This window comes from Salmo salar, chromosome 20 (assembly GCF_965601325.2).
Source record: "Salmo salar chromosome 20, fSalSal1, whole genome shotgun sequence".
NCBI lineage: Eukaryota > Metazoa > Chordata > Actinopteri > Salmoniformes > Salmonidae > Salmo > Salmo salar.
The window spans coordinates 26,513,478-26,531,261 of record NC_138310.1 but is presented as its reverse complement, the minus strand read 5'-3'; the positions used below and the strand labels follow the sequence as shown (position 1 = coordinate 26,531,261).

General features: G+C 43.2%; 1 protein-coding gene across 2 annotated transcripts in view; it reads right to left on the bottom strand.

The window, feature by feature from the left end:
* The window catches only part of LOC106580366 (leucine-rich repeat-containing protein 43), a 27,597-nt gene extending 9,813 nt beyond the window's left edge, over nt 1–17,784 (bottom strand). The window contains exons 1-10 of one of the 2 annotated variants that reach the window (XM_014161328.3): nt 17,480–17,784; nt 15,263–15,520; nt 14,788–14,898; nt 13,517–13,656; nt 12,470–12,708; nt 8,010–8,173; nt 7,741–7,930; nt 3,238–3,377; nt 2,994–3,068; nt 5–2,478 (exon numbers count right to left, since the gene is read on the bottom strand). In XM_014161328.3, coding sequence (XP_014016803.1) covers nt 2,470–2,478; nt 2,994–3,068; nt 3,238–3,377; nt 7,741–7,930; nt 8,010–8,173; nt 12,470–12,708; nt 13,517–13,656; nt 14,788–14,898; nt 15,263–15,520; nt 17,480–17,566 — 1,413 coding nt within the window. In that variant the 5' untranslated portion in view covers nt 17,567–17,784 and the 3' untranslated portion in view covers nt 5–2,469. Of the gene's footprint in view, nt 1–4; nt 2,479–2,993; nt 3,069–3,237; nt 3,378–7,740; nt 7,931–8,009; nt 8,174–12,469; nt 12,709–13,516; nt 13,657–14,787; nt 14,899–15,262; nt 15,521–17,479 lie in introns of those variants that run through there. The other variant, XM_014161327.3, reaches the window with a different exon arrangement.

The following is a 17,784-nucleotide window of genomic DNA, read 5'->3' as shown; positions in this document are numbered from 1 at the left end:
AATAGACAAAACAATACTTATTTTGTGCTAGTCGAATCTGTCACCATAAATGCGTTCATAAAAGGTTTCCATTAGACATATCATGTGTTGGATTACTACATACTGTAAAAAGGCAGAGAAAATCGTCTGATGACTGAAATGGTAGCTTACGTTGTTACAAATATAGATATTTGTAACAACAGATATAGCCCGTTACAGATATAGCCCATGGTTCACTCCAGACCTGACTGCCCTTGACCAGCACAAAAACATCCTGTGGCGTACGGCATTAGCATCAAATAGCTCCCACAATATGCACATTTTCAGGGAAGTTAGGAACCAATATACACAGGCAGTTAGGAAAGCAAAGGCTAGCTTTATCAAACAGAAATTTGCATCCTGCAGCACAAACTCCAAAAAGTTCTGGGACACTGTAAAGTCCATGGAGAATAAGAGCACGTCCTCCCAGCTGCCCACTGCATTGAGGCTAGGAAACACTGTCACCACCGATAAATCCACAATAATTGAGAATTTCAATAAGCATTTTTCTACAGCTGGCCATGCTTTCCACCTGGCTACCCCTACCCTGGTCAACAGCCCTGCACCCCCCACAGCAACTTGCCCAAGCCTCCCCATTTCTTCTTAACCCAAATCCAGATAGCTGATGTTCTGAAAGAGCTGCAAAATCTGGACTCCTACAAATCAGCAGGGCTAGACAATCTGGACCCTCTCTTTCTAAAATGATCAGCCGAAATTGTTGCAACCCTTATTACTAGGCTGTTCAACCTCTCTTTCGTATCGTCTGAGATCCCCAAAGATTGGAAAGCTGCCGCTGTCATCCCCCTCTTCAAAGGGGGGAGACACTCTAGACCCAAACTGCTATAGACCTATATCTATCCTACCCTGCCTTTCTAAGGTCTTCGAAGCCAAGTTAACAAACAGATCACCGACCATTTCGAATCCCACAGAACTTCTCCGCTATGCAATCTGGTTTCCGAGCTGGTCATGGGTGCACCTCAGCCACGCTCAAGGTCCTAAACGACATCATAACCGCCATTGATAAGAGACATTACTGTGCAGCCGTCTTCATCGACCTTGCCAAGGCTTTCGACTCTGTCAATCACCACATTCTTATCGGCAGACTCGACAGCCTTGGTTTCTCAAATGATTGCCTCGCCTGGTTTACCAACTACTTCTCTGATAGAGTTCAGTGTGTCAAATCGGAGGGCCTGTTGTCCGGACCTCTGGCAGTCTCTATGGGGGTGCCACAGGGTTCAATTCTCGGGCCGACTCTCTTCTCTGTATACATCAATGATGTTGCTCTTGCTGCTGGTGATTCTCTGATCCCCCTCTACGCAGACGACACCATTCTGTATACTTCTGGCCCTTCTTTGGACACTGTGTTAACAAACCTCCAGACGAGCTTCAATGCCATACAACACTCCTTCCGTGGCCTCCAACTGCTCTTAAATGCAAGTAAAACTAAATGCATGCTCTTCAACCGATCGCTGCCCGCACCTGCCCGCCCATCCAGCATCACTACTCTGGACGGCTCCAACTTAGAATATGTGGATAACTACAAATACCTAGGTGTCTGGTTAGACTGTAAACTCTCCTTCCAGACTCACATTAAGCATCTCCAATCCAAAATTAAACATAGAATCAGCTTCCTATTTAGCAACAAACCATCCTTCACTCACGCTGGCAAACATACCCTCGTAAAACTGACTATCTTGCCGATCCTTGATTTCGGCGATGGCATTTACAAAATAGCCTCCAACACTCTACTCAGCAAATTGGATGCAGTCTATCACAGTGCCATCCGTTTTGTCACCAAAGCCCCATATACTTCCCACCACTGCGACCTGTATGCTCTCGTTGGCTGGCCCTCGCTTCATACTCGTCGCCAAACCCACTGGCTACAGGTCATCTATAAGTCTTTGCTAGGTAAAGCCCCGCCTTATCTCAGCTCACTGGTCACCATAGCAACACCCACCCGTAGCACGCGCTCCAGCAGGTATATTTCACTGGTCACTGCTGCCAGTGACTGGAACGAATTGCAAAAATCACTGAAGCTGGAGACCCATATCTCCCTCACTAACTTTAAGCACCAGTTGTCAGAGCAGCTCACAGATCACTGCACCTGTACATAGCCCATCTGTAAATAGCCCATCCAACTACCTCATCCACATAGTTATTTATTTTTTTGCTCCTTTGCTCCCCAGTATTTCTACTTGCACATTCATCTTCTGCACATCTATCACTCCAATGTTTAATATCTAAATTGTAATTATTTCGCCACTATGGCCTATTTATTGCCTTACCTCCCTTATCTTACCTCATTTGCACACACTGTATATAAACTTTTTTCTATTGTGTTATTGACTGTATGTTTGTTTATTCCATGTGTAACTCTGTGTTGTTGTTCGTGTCGCACTGCTTTGCTTTATCTTGGCCAGGTCGCAGTTGTAAATGACAACTTGTTCTCAACTAGTCTACCTGGTGAAATAAAGGTGAAATAAAAAATTAATTAAAAAAAACAAACAAAATGGACTTACTGGACGTAATCTCGTCAGATTAATGGTTATGCTTTTTTAATAGTGTATCTGAAAGTTTTTTTCACACTACCATGGCTTGTAAGTGATTGTAACCATTTCAAAAATGTGATGTACTGTAACTTGACCAGTTTGAGTGTCATGGAAGTGAATTTCCCTCCCCCATTGTGTTAACCACAAACATGCAAAAGCCACATAAAGTATATGAGGAAGCAATGACCTTCTACATGACTATGCTGAAAAACAGGTTATGGCATGTGATACTGTGCCACTAACAAGGAAAAGGTTTATCAGCTGTTAAGTGAAACTATTAACCTCTCTGAAAAAATGACATTGTTGAGAGCTTTTCCATCACCAGACTATAAGGACTGTTAAATTGTATAAGCTCGTTTACCCAGAAGTAAAATTCTGGTGAAGGTTTGTCACTTCCATGAGAGATTACAAATTGTGTAACATCACCTCTTTCCCCCCTTTCTTTTCTGTTGTAGATTTGGTTATTGGCTGTTCTCCTGAAGGGGCAGGCCATGAGAGGACCTAAAAAAAAAGCCAAATAATAGTCAGATAACAATAACTCAATCCTCACAAGACATCCATGCATCAACCTAAACATAAATCTATGCATCTAGAGTACTCAGTATGTGGGTGTGGGAGTATGTGAACTGTCTTTGTTTGCATGGTGCAGAGCGTCTATTTTGTTCTGTACCTTCTCCTCCTCCACAGTCAACCAGAGCCCACGAAGGACAAAGGACTTGAAGGACCCCAGGTCACCAACACTATGCACACTTGTGTGGTCATAGTCCATGGACTCTGCCCATGCCAGCTTATGTGTGCTGTTCATTATCACTGCAAAATGGGGGCAGTGAGAGAGAGAGAGAGAGAGAGAGAGAAATAGTTGTTACTAACTAAAGACACAGAATGATTTTATAGATGACAGAGGATGAGATCAGTGAAAGCTCAATCAGGCGATGGAGGTTTCAAGAATCACCTAGTGGAATCGAATTAAAAGGCATCCTAAGCACGGTCCTGCGTCCCTCAAATATTAATCTAGGGATAGTGTGAGATTTTGGTAATAATTTTCTACTTACCCAGAGTCAGATGAACTCATGGATAGTAGTTTTGTGTCTGTGCGTGCAGTTTGAAGGTAGTTGAGCAAGCCATGCAAACTAGCATTATCGCAATGACTGGAAGTCTATCTTCACATCACAGGGCTTTCTGTAAAGCTTGTATTAAAATTGGAGGAAATACAACTCCTCTGAAGGTAAGAAAACAAGATTCAGTTAACATTTCTGAAACAATATCCCTTAACAACTCTGCATAGTGTTCTCTGATACTTGGCAAAAGTTTTATCATCATGATCAGACTACCTTAATTTATGATGAGAACCTGAAATACAGGAAGCCTAGTGCTCAGGAAGCCTTCTGTGTGGTAGTTAAAGTACTCATACCCTTTGACACATTTTGTTGTGTTACAGCCTACATATACGGAAGGAATTTTTTTTAATGAAATGTATACATTCACTACTGTAAGTCGCTCTGCTAAATGACTAAAAATGTAAATGTAAATATATTTAATCCATTTTATTTTTCTCTCACCCATATACACACACACACACAATACCCCATAATGACACAGTGAAAACATGTTTAGAATCTTTTGCATATTTATTGAAAATGAAATACAGAAATATTTCATATACATACACCATTGTAGAAGCACCTTTGGCGGCGATTACAGTTTTGAGTCATCTTGGGTATGTGTAACCGATGTGAAATGGCTAGCTAGTTAGCGGGGTGCGCACTAATAGCGTTTCAATCGGTGACGTCACTCGCTCTGAGACATTGAAGTAGTTGTTCCCCTTGCTCTGCAAGGGCCGCGGCTTTTGCGGCGCGATGGGTAACGATGCTTCGAGGGTGACTGTTGTCAATGTGTGCAGAGGGTCCCTGGTTCGAGCCAAGGTAGGGGCGAGGAGAGGGATGGAAGCTAAACTGTTACATTGATGCTGTTGACCCGGATCACTGGTTGCTGCGGAAAAGGAGGAAGTCAAAAGGGGGGTGAGTGTAACCGATGTGAAATGGCTAGCTAGTTAGCGGGGTGTGCACTAATAGCGTTTCAAATCGGTGACGTCACTCGCTCTGAGACCTTGAAGTAGTTGTTCCCCTTGCTCTGCAAGGGCCGCGGCTTTTGTGGTGTGATCTGTAACGATGCTTCGAGGGTGACTGTTGTCAATGTGTGTAGAGGGTCCCTGGTTCGAGCCCAGGTAGGGGCGAGGAGAGGGACGGAAGCTAAACTGTTACAGTGGGGGAAAAAAGTATTTGATCCCCTGCTGATTTTGTACGTTTTCCCACTGATAGAGAAATGATCAGTCTATAATTTTAATGGTAGGTTAATTTGAACAGTGAGAGACAGAATAACAACAAAAATATCCAGAAAAACACATGTCAAAAATGTTATAAATTGATTTGCATTTTAATGAGGGAAATAAGTATTTGACCCCCTCTCAATCAGAAAGATTTCTGGCTCCCAGGTGTCTTTTATACAGGTAACGAGCTGAGATTAGGAGCACACTCTTAAAGGGAGTGCTCCTAACCGCAGCTTGTTACCTGTAAAAAAGACACCTGTCCACAGAAGCAATTAATCAATCAGATTCCAAACTCTCCACCATGGCCAAGACCAAAGAGCTCTCCAAGGATGTCAGGGACAAGATTGTAGACCTACACAAGGCTGGAATGGGCTACAAGACCATCACCAAGCAGCTTGGTGAGAAGGTGACAACATTTGGTGCGATTATTCGCAAATGGAAGAAACACAAAAGAACTGTCAATATTCCTCGGCCTGGGGCTCCATACAAGATCTCACCTCGTGGGGTTGCAATGATCATGAGAACGGTGAGGAATCAGCCCAGAACTACACGGGAGGATCTTGTCAATGATCTCAAGGCAGCTGGGACCATAGTCACCAAGAAAACAATTGGTAACACACTACGCCGTGAATGACTGAAATCCTGCAGCGCCTGCAAGGTCCCCCTGCTCAAGAATACATATACATGCCCGTCTGAAGTTTGCCAATGAACATCTGAATGATTCAGAGGACAACTGGTGAAAGTGTTGTGGTCAGATGAGACCAAAATGGAGCTCTTTGGCATCAACTCAACTCGCCGTGTTTGGAGGAGGAGGAATGCTGCCTATGACCCCAAGAACACCTCCACCGTCAAACATGGAGGTGGAAACATTATGCTTTGGGGGTGTTTTTCGGCTAAGGGGACAGGACAACTTCACCGCATCAAAGGGACGATGGACGGGGCCATGTACCGTCAAATCTTGGGTGAGAACATCCTTCCCTCAGCCAGGGCATTGAAAATGGGTCGTGGAGGGGTATTCCAGCATGACAATGACCCAAAACACACGGCCAAGGCAACAAAGGAGTGGCTCAAGAAGAAGCACATTAAGGTCCTGGAGTGGCCTAGCCAGTCTCCAGACCTTAATCCCATAGAAAATCTGTGGAGGGAGCTGAAGGTTCGAGTTGCCAAACGTCAGCCTCGAAACCTTAATGACTTGGAGAAGATCTGCAAAGAGGAGTGGGACAAAATCCATCCTGAGATGTGTGCAAACCTGGTGGCAAACTACAAGAAATGTCTTATCCCTGTGATTGCCAACAAGGGTTTTGCCACCAAGTACTAAGTCATGTTTTGCAGAGGGGTCAAATACTTATTTCCCTCATTAAAATACAAATCATTTTATAACATTTTTGACATGCATTTTCTGGATTTTTTTGTTGTCATTCTGTCTCTCACTGTTCAAATAAACCTACCATTAAAATTATAGACTGATCATTTCTTTGTAAGTGGGCAAACGTACAAAATCAGCAGGGGATCAAATACTTTTTCCCCCCACTGTACATTTGGATCAGCTTTGCACATCTGGATTTTGAGATTTTCTCAAGCTCTGTGACGTTAAATAGGGCGCAACAATCATCAAGTCTTTTCACAGATTTACAATGGGATTCACGTCTGGGTTTTGGCTGGGCCACTCAAGGACTTTCACATTCTTATTCACATTCTCAAAGCAATTACAGCATTGCTTTGGCTGTATGCTTGGGCTCATTGTCCTGTTGGAACGTAAATCTTTGCCCCAGTCTAAATTGGTTTGCACTCTGAAGCAGGTTCTCATCAAGAATTTGCCTGTATTTGGCTCCATTCATTGTTTCTTCTATCCTTACCAGTCCCTGCCGCTGAAAAGCATCCCCATATCATGATACTGCCACCACCATGCTTCACTGTAGGGATGGTGTTCGTCGGGTGATGTGCTGTGCCTGGTTTTCTCCAGACATAGCGCTTTGCATTCAGGCCAAAAGGTTCCATTTTTGTCTCATCAGACCACAGAATCATTTGCCTTAAGATCTGAGATCTCGCAAACTCCAGGCGTGCGGTCATGTGCCTTTTTCTCAGGAGTGGCTTCCATCTAGCCACTCTCCCATAAAGCCCAGATTGGTGAAGTGCCGTAGAGACATTTCCTTCAGGCAGGTTCTCCTATCTCAGCCAAGGAACTCTGTAGTTTTGTCAGAATGGTCATTGGGTTCTTGGTCACCTCCCTGACCAAGGTTCTTCTTGCCCATTTGCTCAGAAGGCCAGCTCTAGGCAGAGTCTGGGTAGTTCCATATTTTTTCAATTTCTTAATGATGGAGACCACTGTGTTCTTGGAAACTTTCAACACTCTAGAAATTGTTTTATACCCTTCCCCAGATATATGACCACAAGTCTATCTCGGCACTCTTTGGACAGTTCCTTGGACTTCATGGTATAGTTTGGCTCTGACATGCACTGTCAACTGTGGGACCTTATATAGACAGGTGTGTTTCTTTATAAATCATGTCCAAATAATTGAATTAGCTACAGGTGGACTCCAATCAAGTTGAAGTGACATCTCAAGGATGATCAAAGGAAATTGGATGCACCTGAGCTCAATTTGGAGTGTCATAGCAAAAGGGTTTGAATACATATGTAAATGAATTATTTCTGTATTTCATTTTCAATAAATTTGCAAAGATTTCAAAAAATATGTTTTCACTTTGTCATTATGGGTTGTTGTGTGTAGATGGGTGAGAGAAAAAAAATCAGTTTAATTCATTATGAATTCAGGCTGTAACACAACAAAATGCGGAATAAGTCAAGGAGTATGAATACTTTCTGAAAGCACTGAAAGTTGCTTACCATCAATGGAACAATGGTTCGTTTCCAAACTCTCCATTGTCCTGGCTGTGGTGTCTGGTTTTGGAGTGTTGGTTGTTTCCTCCTCACAGTTCTCTTTTGGTGTCTGATAGATACCAACGATGCCCCCATCCATCTTCTCCGCTATGGGTGCCATTGGATCAGATGTGGATGCAGTGTCACTGCCAGCCTGCTGTGACCAATCAATAACTAGATTGTAATATGACAATCAATTAAGTTGAATGACTAAACAGAAAAATGGGATATCATGCCTTGTTGCCAGGGGGTGATTGGCTGAGGAACTCATAGTTGACAAAGTAGCTGTAGCTGACCACAGGGAACTCAGGGACACTCTCATCCACAGTCAGCAGTGGGTCCGGGACACCCCTGATCCTTCGCACTGTCACTGTTGCCATGGCCTGGTCCACTATCTGGTCTGTGGATGGAACATAACCATCTTACTCTTCAAAAGCAGGCTGATACATTTTCCCAAGGTGATTTTATTTGGCCCCCCAAGTTTTATTATTTGACTTGTTGGACATAAAAGACTGTAAAAACACCAGCAAATCAGCTCCAAGTGATTTCATTTTTGTAAATCTGTTCCAAAGTATTCCCACACGCATAATACAGAGATACAGTTGTCACGATAATTTCTAGTTCCAATGATATTAACTCAACTCACTATAAGCTTTGACCAATTCCCCAGAGGTTTTAAGGCCCTGGTTAATAGAAGAATTTGACAAAGTCCCAGGAGTCTGCAAAAGGTTAGTTCTTTATTCAGAGAGCTCTAAAAAAAATGATACAATGCACATATCCTTTTATACCTCACATTCGGTCAGACCATACCCCTTATAAATGCCCCTCCTCTTCTCTAACACTGTCAATGCTGTTTACAAGTCTTCTCCAACACATACATTGCTTATCATATCCTGCCACATGTCACATAATCTACTGCAAGCCTAACGGTTTCTCCCCTCCCTGGGTGGGGAGACCTCCTTCGTGTTATCAGTTTCACAGTGGTCACAAGTTGTCTGTCACAAGTTGTCTGTTAACAGTTTCTCTTTTCCTTGAATGTCTCACTTACATTGCTAAATAGTAAAGTCTTAACTTGTCCTATGCACACACATTAGAGAATTACAGTCTTATAATTCTAATTCTTTACACAGTTATACATTTCAGGGTGGAATCCTTTAGTCATTACCTTAAAGATATAAATTCCATTATCAACAGTTGAAGTCGGAAGTTTACATGCACTTAGGTTGGAGTCATTAAATCTCGTTTTTCAACCACTCCACAAATTTCTTGTTAAACAAACTATAGTTTTGGCAATTCAGTTAGGACATCTACTGTGTGCATGACACAAGTAATTTTTCCAACAATTGTTTACAGACATATTATTTAACTTATTTCAACTCAGTGCCTCTTTGCTTGACATCATGGAAAATCAAAAGAAATCAGCCAAGACCTCAAAAAAATTGTAGACAAGTCTAGTTCATCCTAGAGCAATTTCCTAGAGCATCCTAGAGCAATTTCCAAACGCCTGAAGGTACCACGTTCATCTGTACGAACAATAGTATGCAAGTATAAACACCATGGGACCACACAGCCGTCATACCGCTCAGGAAGGAGACGTGTTTTATCTCCTAGAGATGAATGTACTTTGGTGCGAAAAGTTTTAATCAATCCCAGAACAACAGCAAAGGACCTTGTGAAGAAACCGGTACAAAAGTATCTATATCCACAGTAAAACGAGTCCTATATCGACATAACCTGAAAGGCCGCCCAGCAAGGAAGAAGCCACTGCTCCAACACTGCCATAAAAAGCCAGACTACGGTTTGCAACTGCACATGGGGACAAAGATCATACTTTTTGGAGAAATGTCCTCTGGTCTGATGAAACAAAAATAGAACTGTTTGGCCATAATGACCATCGTTATGTTTGGAGGAAAAAGGAGGAGGCTTGCAAGCCGAAGAACACCATCCCAACCGTGAAGCACTGGGGTGGAAGCATCATGTTGTGGCGGTGCTTTGCTGCAGGAGGGACTGGTGCGCTTCACAAAATAGATGGCATCATGAGGAAAACTATGTGGATATATTGAAGCAACATCTCAAGACATCAGTCAGGAAGTTAAAGCTTGGTCGCAAGTGGGTCTTCCAAATGGACAATGACTCCAAGCATACTTCCAAAGTTGTGGCAAAATGGCTTAAGGACAACAAAGTCAAGGTATTGGAGTTGCCATCACAAAGCCCTGACCTCAATCCCATAGAAAATGTGTGGGCAGAACTGAAAAAGCGAGCAAGGAGGCCTACAAACCTGACTCGATTACACCAGCTCTGTCAGGAGGAATGGGCCAAAATTCACCCAACTTATTGTGGGAAGCTTGTGGAAGGCTACCCGAAACATTTGACCTAAGTTAAACAATTTAAAGGCAATGCTACCAAATACTAATTGAGTGTATGTAAACTTCTGACCCACTGGGAATATGATGAAAGAAATAAAAGCTGAAATAAATCATTCTCTCTACTATTATTCTGACATTTCACATTCTTAAAATAAAGTGGTGATCCTAACTGACCTAAGACAGGGAATGTTTGCTAGGATTGAATGTCAGGAATTGTGAAAAACTGAGTTTAAATGTATTTGGTTAAGGTGTATGTAAACTTCCGACTTCAACTGTATATAGTGCCTTCAGATAGTATTCACACCCCTTGACTTTTTCCACATTTTGTTGTGTTAACAGCTTGAATTTAAAATTGATTACATTTAAATTGTGTCACTAGCTTACACACAATACCCCATAATGTCAAAGTGGAATGACGTTTTTACACATTTTTACAAATTAATAAAAAATGTAAAGCTGAAATGTCTTGAGTCAATAAGTATTCAACCCCTTTGTTATGGCAAGTCTAAATACGTTTAAGGGTAAACATGTGACTAAGTCACATAATAAGTTGCACGGACTCACTATGTGTGCAATAATAGTGTTAAACATGATTTTTGATTGACTACTCCATACATACAATTATCTGTAAGGTCCCTCAGTCAAGCAGTGAATTTCAAACACAGATTCAACCGCAAAAACAGGGAGGTTTTCCTATGCCTTACAAAGAAGGGCATCTATTGAATTTCATCCATTGAATATCCCTTTGAGCATGGTGAAGTTATTAATTACACTTTCGGTGGTGTATCAATACACCCAGTCACTACAAAGATACAGGCGTCCTTCCTAACTCAGTTGCCGAAGAGGAAGGAAACCACTCAGATTTCACTATGAGGCCAATGGTGGCTTTAAAACAGTTACAGACTTTAATGGCTGTGCTAGGAGAAAACTGAGGATGGATCAACAACATTGTATTTACTCCACAATACTAACCTAAATGACAGAGTGAAAAGAAGGAAGCCTGTACAGAATACAAATATTCCAAAACACGTTTGCAATAAGGCACAAAAGTAAAACTGCAAAAGAAATTAACTTTATGTCCTAGGGCAAATCCAACAGATCACTGGGTACCACTCTTCATATTTTCAAGCATAGTGGTGGCTGCATCATGTTATGGGTATGCTTGTCATCGGCAAGGACTAAGGAGTTTTTTTGGATGAAAAAAAAAACGGAATAGAGCTAAGCACAGGCAAAATCCTAGAGGAAAACCTGGTTCAGTCTGCTTTCCAACAGACACTGGGAGAGAAATTCACCTTCCAGCAAGACAAATTCACCTTCCAGCAAGACAATAACCTAAAACACAAGGTCAAATAAACACTGGAGCTGCTTACCAAGACGATATTGAATGTTCCTGAGTGGCCTAGTTGCAGTTTTGACTTATATCGGCTTGAAAATCTATGGCAAGACTTGAAAATGGCTGTCAAGCAATGATCAACAACCAAATTGACAGAGCTTGAATAATTTTCTTAAGAATAATGTGCGAATATTGTACAATCCAGTTGTTCAAATCTCTTCTGGACTTACCCAAAAAGACTAACATGTACTGACTAACATGTCTTGATTCGGGGATGTGAATACTTATGTATACTCTGAATTTCATTTTCAAAAATGTCTAAAACCCTGTTTTCACTTTGTCATTATGCCGTATTGTGTGAAGATGGGTGAGAAAAAATCTATTTAATCTCAGGCTGTAATGTCTTTTGAATTCAGTCTGTAACCCAACAAAATGTCAAATAAGTAAAGCGGTATGAATACTTTCTGAAGGCACTGTATGTGATCGGCTGAATCTAATTGATTTTTTAGCTAGGGTACTTGGCTCTCATTGATGATGAAATGCACAGGCCTAACAGAGTGATGAGAACACTGCTGGGAAATGCCTGAGATAAAAAGGAAGATAATAACTGGTTTAGTGAGTAGAATGTTCTGTCAATAATCACTGTAAGGCAGGCTCCTTCAATATGAAAATACACTATGTGTCCACATCATTGAACAGGTAAGGGGTGCTGATTCATACCTGGCGAATCCGATGTACAATCAGATCAACTATCATTACAACTGCCAGGTCGCAGTTGTAAATGAGAACTTGTTCTCAACTGGACTACCTGGTTAAATAAAGGTGAAATAAAAAACTAAAAAAATAATTCTTGTGATTAGCGCATTGTTACGTCAGGTCCTACACTCCTACACAACGCTCCTACACAACGCTCATCCCTCAACCGATCAGCGCAGACGTAGTCGTCACACTATATAATGTAAGACAGTGGTGATAGTGTGGTGATTGATAGCTTAACCTCTCATCTTGGCCAGGCCTTCAAAGCGATGGTGATCATCCGGTGTGACCCGTGTGGCATCCAGGTAGAGCAGCCGCGGGAGGCTGTCGAGGATGAAGCCTGGGTAGGAAGGGGTGAGGGTAAGGGGGTTGCCCTCCAGCACCAAGGTCCTCAGGCTAGGCAGGGTGGCCAGGGCATCCACAAGGGCCCGCTGTCCTTGGAAGCCAGACCAGCTCAGGTCCAGAGATACCAGCCGCGGCCTGAAGAGGGAGTCAGAATGCAAGGGCTGAGCTGACAACTGGTGAGAGGAAGCTGTGGAACTACCTCTGTATGTATGGGATCTGCCTTTTCATCACTCATAACAATGTTTGATTGACCACACAAACAACCTGAACAGCAATGGTAAAAAAAAAGTATGTTTCTCATATTGGGAATAGATGGTATAGCAACTAAATAAATATACATGATAGCTAGTTAATATTTTTTATGAAAATAGTATTTTAGTAACTATAATATGTTGTGGCCCTAATCGATGGGCGACAGGTAGGTTTCGGGTAGAGCGTTGGGCCAGTAACCAAAAGGTAAAAATCAGTCGTTCTGATCAAGGCTGTTAACACACTGTTCCCTGGGCGCCGATGACATGGATGTCGATTAAGGCAGCCCCCCGCCCCTCTCTGATTCAGAGGGGTTGGGTTAAATGTGGAAGACACATTTCAGTTGAATGCATTCAGTTGTACAACTGACTAGGTATCCCCCTTTCCTAAGATCTTCCGTTTCACCCGCAAAGGTTACTTTTGTTAGAACTTTTATTTTATTATTTTATGATGTGCATAACTTTGTTACTTGAATTGAAAAGCGCTATACAATTAAAGTCGCTCTGGATAAGAGCGTCTGCTAAATGACTTAAATGTAAATGTAAAGTTATTATTATTCACATGACCGCTAAGACATGTAACGTCCCTTCCTATTAATGCTAGAGTCTGTTGTCATCTGCTGGTGATTGTGAGCAAGTGCAGATGAGTATTGAAATTGTACTGCTTGTCACTTGCCCTGTGTGTGAGCACTTACCATAGAGTTCCAGTGAGGTACTGGATGTCTGCGGGGGAACCCAGCCTGTTGCAGCCCAGACCCAGATGCTGAAGGCAGGGTAGAGGCTGGCTGCTGAGACCTTTAAGGCTGGAAACCTGGTTGGCGTAGAGCTCCAAAACCTTTCAAACGAACGCATAAAATGCATTGAATTGAAGGACTGTGCAGTGATATCAAAGACGATCACTATATGCATCAGTGTTCATAAAACATCCCAATGATATTAAAAGTTATAACCCTAACCCCGACCCTACTCCTTACCCTAAATTCATGTCCACACCCCGGCTCAACCCTAACCCATCCTAGCTTCATGTCCACATCCCGGCTCAACCCTAACCCACCCTAGCTTCATGTCCACACCCCGGCTCAACCCTAACCCTAACCCACCCTAGCTTCATGTCCACACCCCGGCTCAACCCTAACCCTAACCCACCCTAGCTTCATGTCCACACCCCGGCTCAACCCTAACCCTAACCCATCCTAGCTTCATGTCCACACCCCGGCTCAACCCTAACCCTAACCCACCCTAGCTTCATGTCCACATCCCGGTTCAACCCTAACCCACCCTAGCTTCATGTCCACACCCCGGCTCAACCCTAACCCATCCTAGGTTCATGTCCACATCCCGGTTCAACCCTAACCCACCCTAGATTCATGTCCACACCCCGGCTCAACCCTAACCCTAACCCATCCTAGCTTCATGTCCACACCCCGGCTCAACCCTAACCCTAACCCACCCTAGATTCATGTCCACACCCCGGCTCAACCCTAACCCATCCTAGCTTCATGTCCACACCCCGGCTCAACCCTAACCCTAACCCACCCTAGCTTCATGTCTACACCCCGGCTCAACCCTAACCCTAACCCACCCTAGCTTCATGTCCACACCCCGGCTCAACCCTAACCCTAACCCATCCTACCTTCATGTCCACACCCCGGCTCAACCCTAACCCTAACCCATCCTAGCTTCATGTCCACACCCCGGCTCAACCCTAACCCATCCTAGCTTCATGTCCACATCCCGGTTCAACCCTAACCCACCCTAGATTCATGTCCACACCCCGGCTCAACCCTAACCCTAACCCATCCTAGATTCATGTCCACACCCCGGCTCAACCCTAACTCCACAGAATCACTCCTCCTACTATAGTTCAGTGCACATGAATGGCGCTCTGAGTGTCCCTGTGGTGGGATTCAATGAGACATGGGTTGATGTGTCACAGCCCCTCCTCTCCCTGTGTTGTGTGACTCACTTGTAAAGTGCAGGGCAGGTACTCTGCTTGTAGTTCAGAAATTTTGTTGGCACTCAGCACTAACTCTCTTAGATTGGAGAACCTGAGCAAGCCATCATCAACTATGGAGACCTGATGAACACACAAAGACCCATTCACTGACAGTATGAATTCACATTCAAATAGATAGGAACATATGGGGGACGGTCTTCCTCTATATAGCTGGTCTTTTCCTGAAAATGCGAGACGACACTGCTGGGACTTATCAAATAATGCATTCATCACACATTGTTTTCGTATTGTGCCTGTCCTGCTCAAAGTGATGGCACGTCTTACTATAATTGCCGATTACTGTACAAAATAAAATGTTGGATGAATTGTTTATTTCAGTAGGACAGGTATATAAAGGCTGGTAATATAAACTGGAGACAAAAGATTGCTCAACATATGAATCAAGGCTTGTGAGCATTGGCTATCAGACAGCTAAGATACTCACACCCTTGTCTACAATACGTAGGGTGTTGAAGTGGCTGAATATGAAGTTGCCATGGAGAAGTTCAGGTTTTCGCACGGACAGCTCTCTCAGGGTTGGGGCTTGGGGGCTCCATGACCCCTCATGTCGCCATGGGGACAGTGGACTGGTCAAGTGCTCCATAAGGGCCTCCTCCTCCTCCTTGGCTGCACCTTCTCTCCCCTCGTCCTGCTCGCTGTAGCCCCAACTCTGTTCCTCAAAGATACTCCCTCTGGATTTGCTCTAAACACAACAGCACAGGAACATGCCGTTGAGGTAAAAAGCATTCCATTTCTGTTAATCAATGGTATTTTGTACCACCTCATTCATATCCACTACTTTGTACATGAAAAGAGTTGGAAACCACCACCAAGAGGTGACCTTGCTCGCTGGATGGCACCATCAAGAGCCATGTACTATATATACAGTGAGGGAAAAAAGTATTTGATCCCCTGCTGATTTTGTACATTTGCCCACTGACAAAGAAATTATCAGTCTATAATTTTAATGGTAGGTTTATTTGAACAGTGAGAGACAGAATAACAACAAAAAAATCCAGACAAACGCATGTAAAAAATGTTATAAATTGATTTGCATTTTAATGAGGGAAATAAGTATTTGACCCCCTCTCAATCAGAAAGATTTCTGGTTCCCAGGTGTCTTTTATACAGGTAACGAGCTGAGATTAGGAGCACACTCTTAAAGGGAGTGCTCCTAATCTCAGCTTGTTACCTGTATAAAAAACACCTGTCCACAGAAGCAATCAATCAATCAGATTCCAAACTCTCCACCATGGCTAAGACCAAAGAGCTCTCCAAGGATGTCAGGGACAAGATTGTAGACCTACACAAGGCTGGAATGGGCTACAAGACCATCACCAAGCAGCTTGGTGAGAAGGTGACAACAGTTGGTGCGATTATTCGCAAATGGAAGAAACACAAAAGAACTGTCAATCTCCCTCGGCCTGGGGCTCCATGCAAGATCTCACCTCATGGAGTTGCAATGATCATGAGAACGGTGAGGAATCAGCCCAGAACTACACGGGAGGATCTTGTCAATGATCTTAAGGCAGCTGGGACCATAGTCACCAAGAAAACAATTGGTAACACACTACTTCGTGAAGGATTTGAAATCCTGCAGCGCTCGCAAGGTCCCCCTTCTCAAGAAAGCACATATACATGCCCGTCTGAAGTTTGCCAATGAACATCTGAATGATTCAGAGGACAACTGGGTGAAAGTGTTGTGGTCAGATGAGACCAAAATGGAGCTCTTTAGCATCAACTCAACTGACTGTGTTTGGAGGAGGAGGAATGCTGCCTATGACCCCAAGAATACCATCCCCACCGTCAAACATGGAGGTGGAAAAAATGCTTTGGGGGTGTTTTTCTGCTAAGGGGACAGGACAACTTCTCCGCATCAAAGGGGCGATGGACGGGGCCATGTACCGTCATATCTTGGGTGAGAACCTCCTTCCCTCAGCCAGGGCACTGAAAATGGGTCGTGGATGGGTATTCCAGCATGACAATGACCCAAAACACACGGCCGAGGCAACAAAGGAGTGGCTCAAGAAGAAGCACATTAAGGTCCTGGAGTGGCCTAGCCAGTCTCCAGACCTTAATCCCATAGAAAATCTGTGGAGGGAGCTGAAGGTTCGAGTTGCCAAACATCAGCCTCAAAACCTTAATAACTTGGAGAAGATCTGCAAAGAGGAGTGGGACAAAATCCCTCCTGAGATGTGTGCAAACCTGGTGGCCAACTACAAGAAACGTCTGACCTCTGTGATTGCCAACAAGGATTTTGCCACCAAGTACTAAATCATGTTTTGCAGAGGGGTCAAATACTTATTTCCCTCATTAAAATGCAAATCATTTTATAACATTTTTGACATGCGTTTTTCTGGATTTTTTTGTTGTTATTCTGTCTTTCACTGTTCAAATAAACCTACCATTAAAATTATAGACTGATCATTTCTTTGTCAGTGGGCAAATGTACAAAATCAGCAGGGGATCAAATACTTTTTTCCCCTCACTGTGTATATATATATATATATATATATATATAGCTCTGGCCCCATCCATTCCATTCCATTGAGACTTTGGGATCTTTGAGTGAAATCACACAAGTTTGTCTGCCCTCTTTTGCACCAACCTGATCTGATGTGTGGCCAAAAAAGCTTCATACATAAATGGCTTGTGGACTCACCCAACAGCCATGCCCACATGGAAAGTCCTTCAGGCAGAGGCTACGAAGCTGCTCCTCCACAGCCAAAGAAAGTGTCCGAGAGCCCATACTAAAGGATTAGGGTTGTAGATAAAGAAAAAATAACAGACCCATTAAAGGGAAAATCAATCCCATAAAATGGTGTGAGAGCCACTGCATCAAACTAATTTACTTTTGGGTTTTTGGTAGAATTATGGCTTTGTTTTTCTTGTTTTTTCAAGGCCCTGTTGCTTGTTTACAATCAATTGGCTGCATTTGGCTGTGGAGCCTTCTGAAAGGTTGCCTGG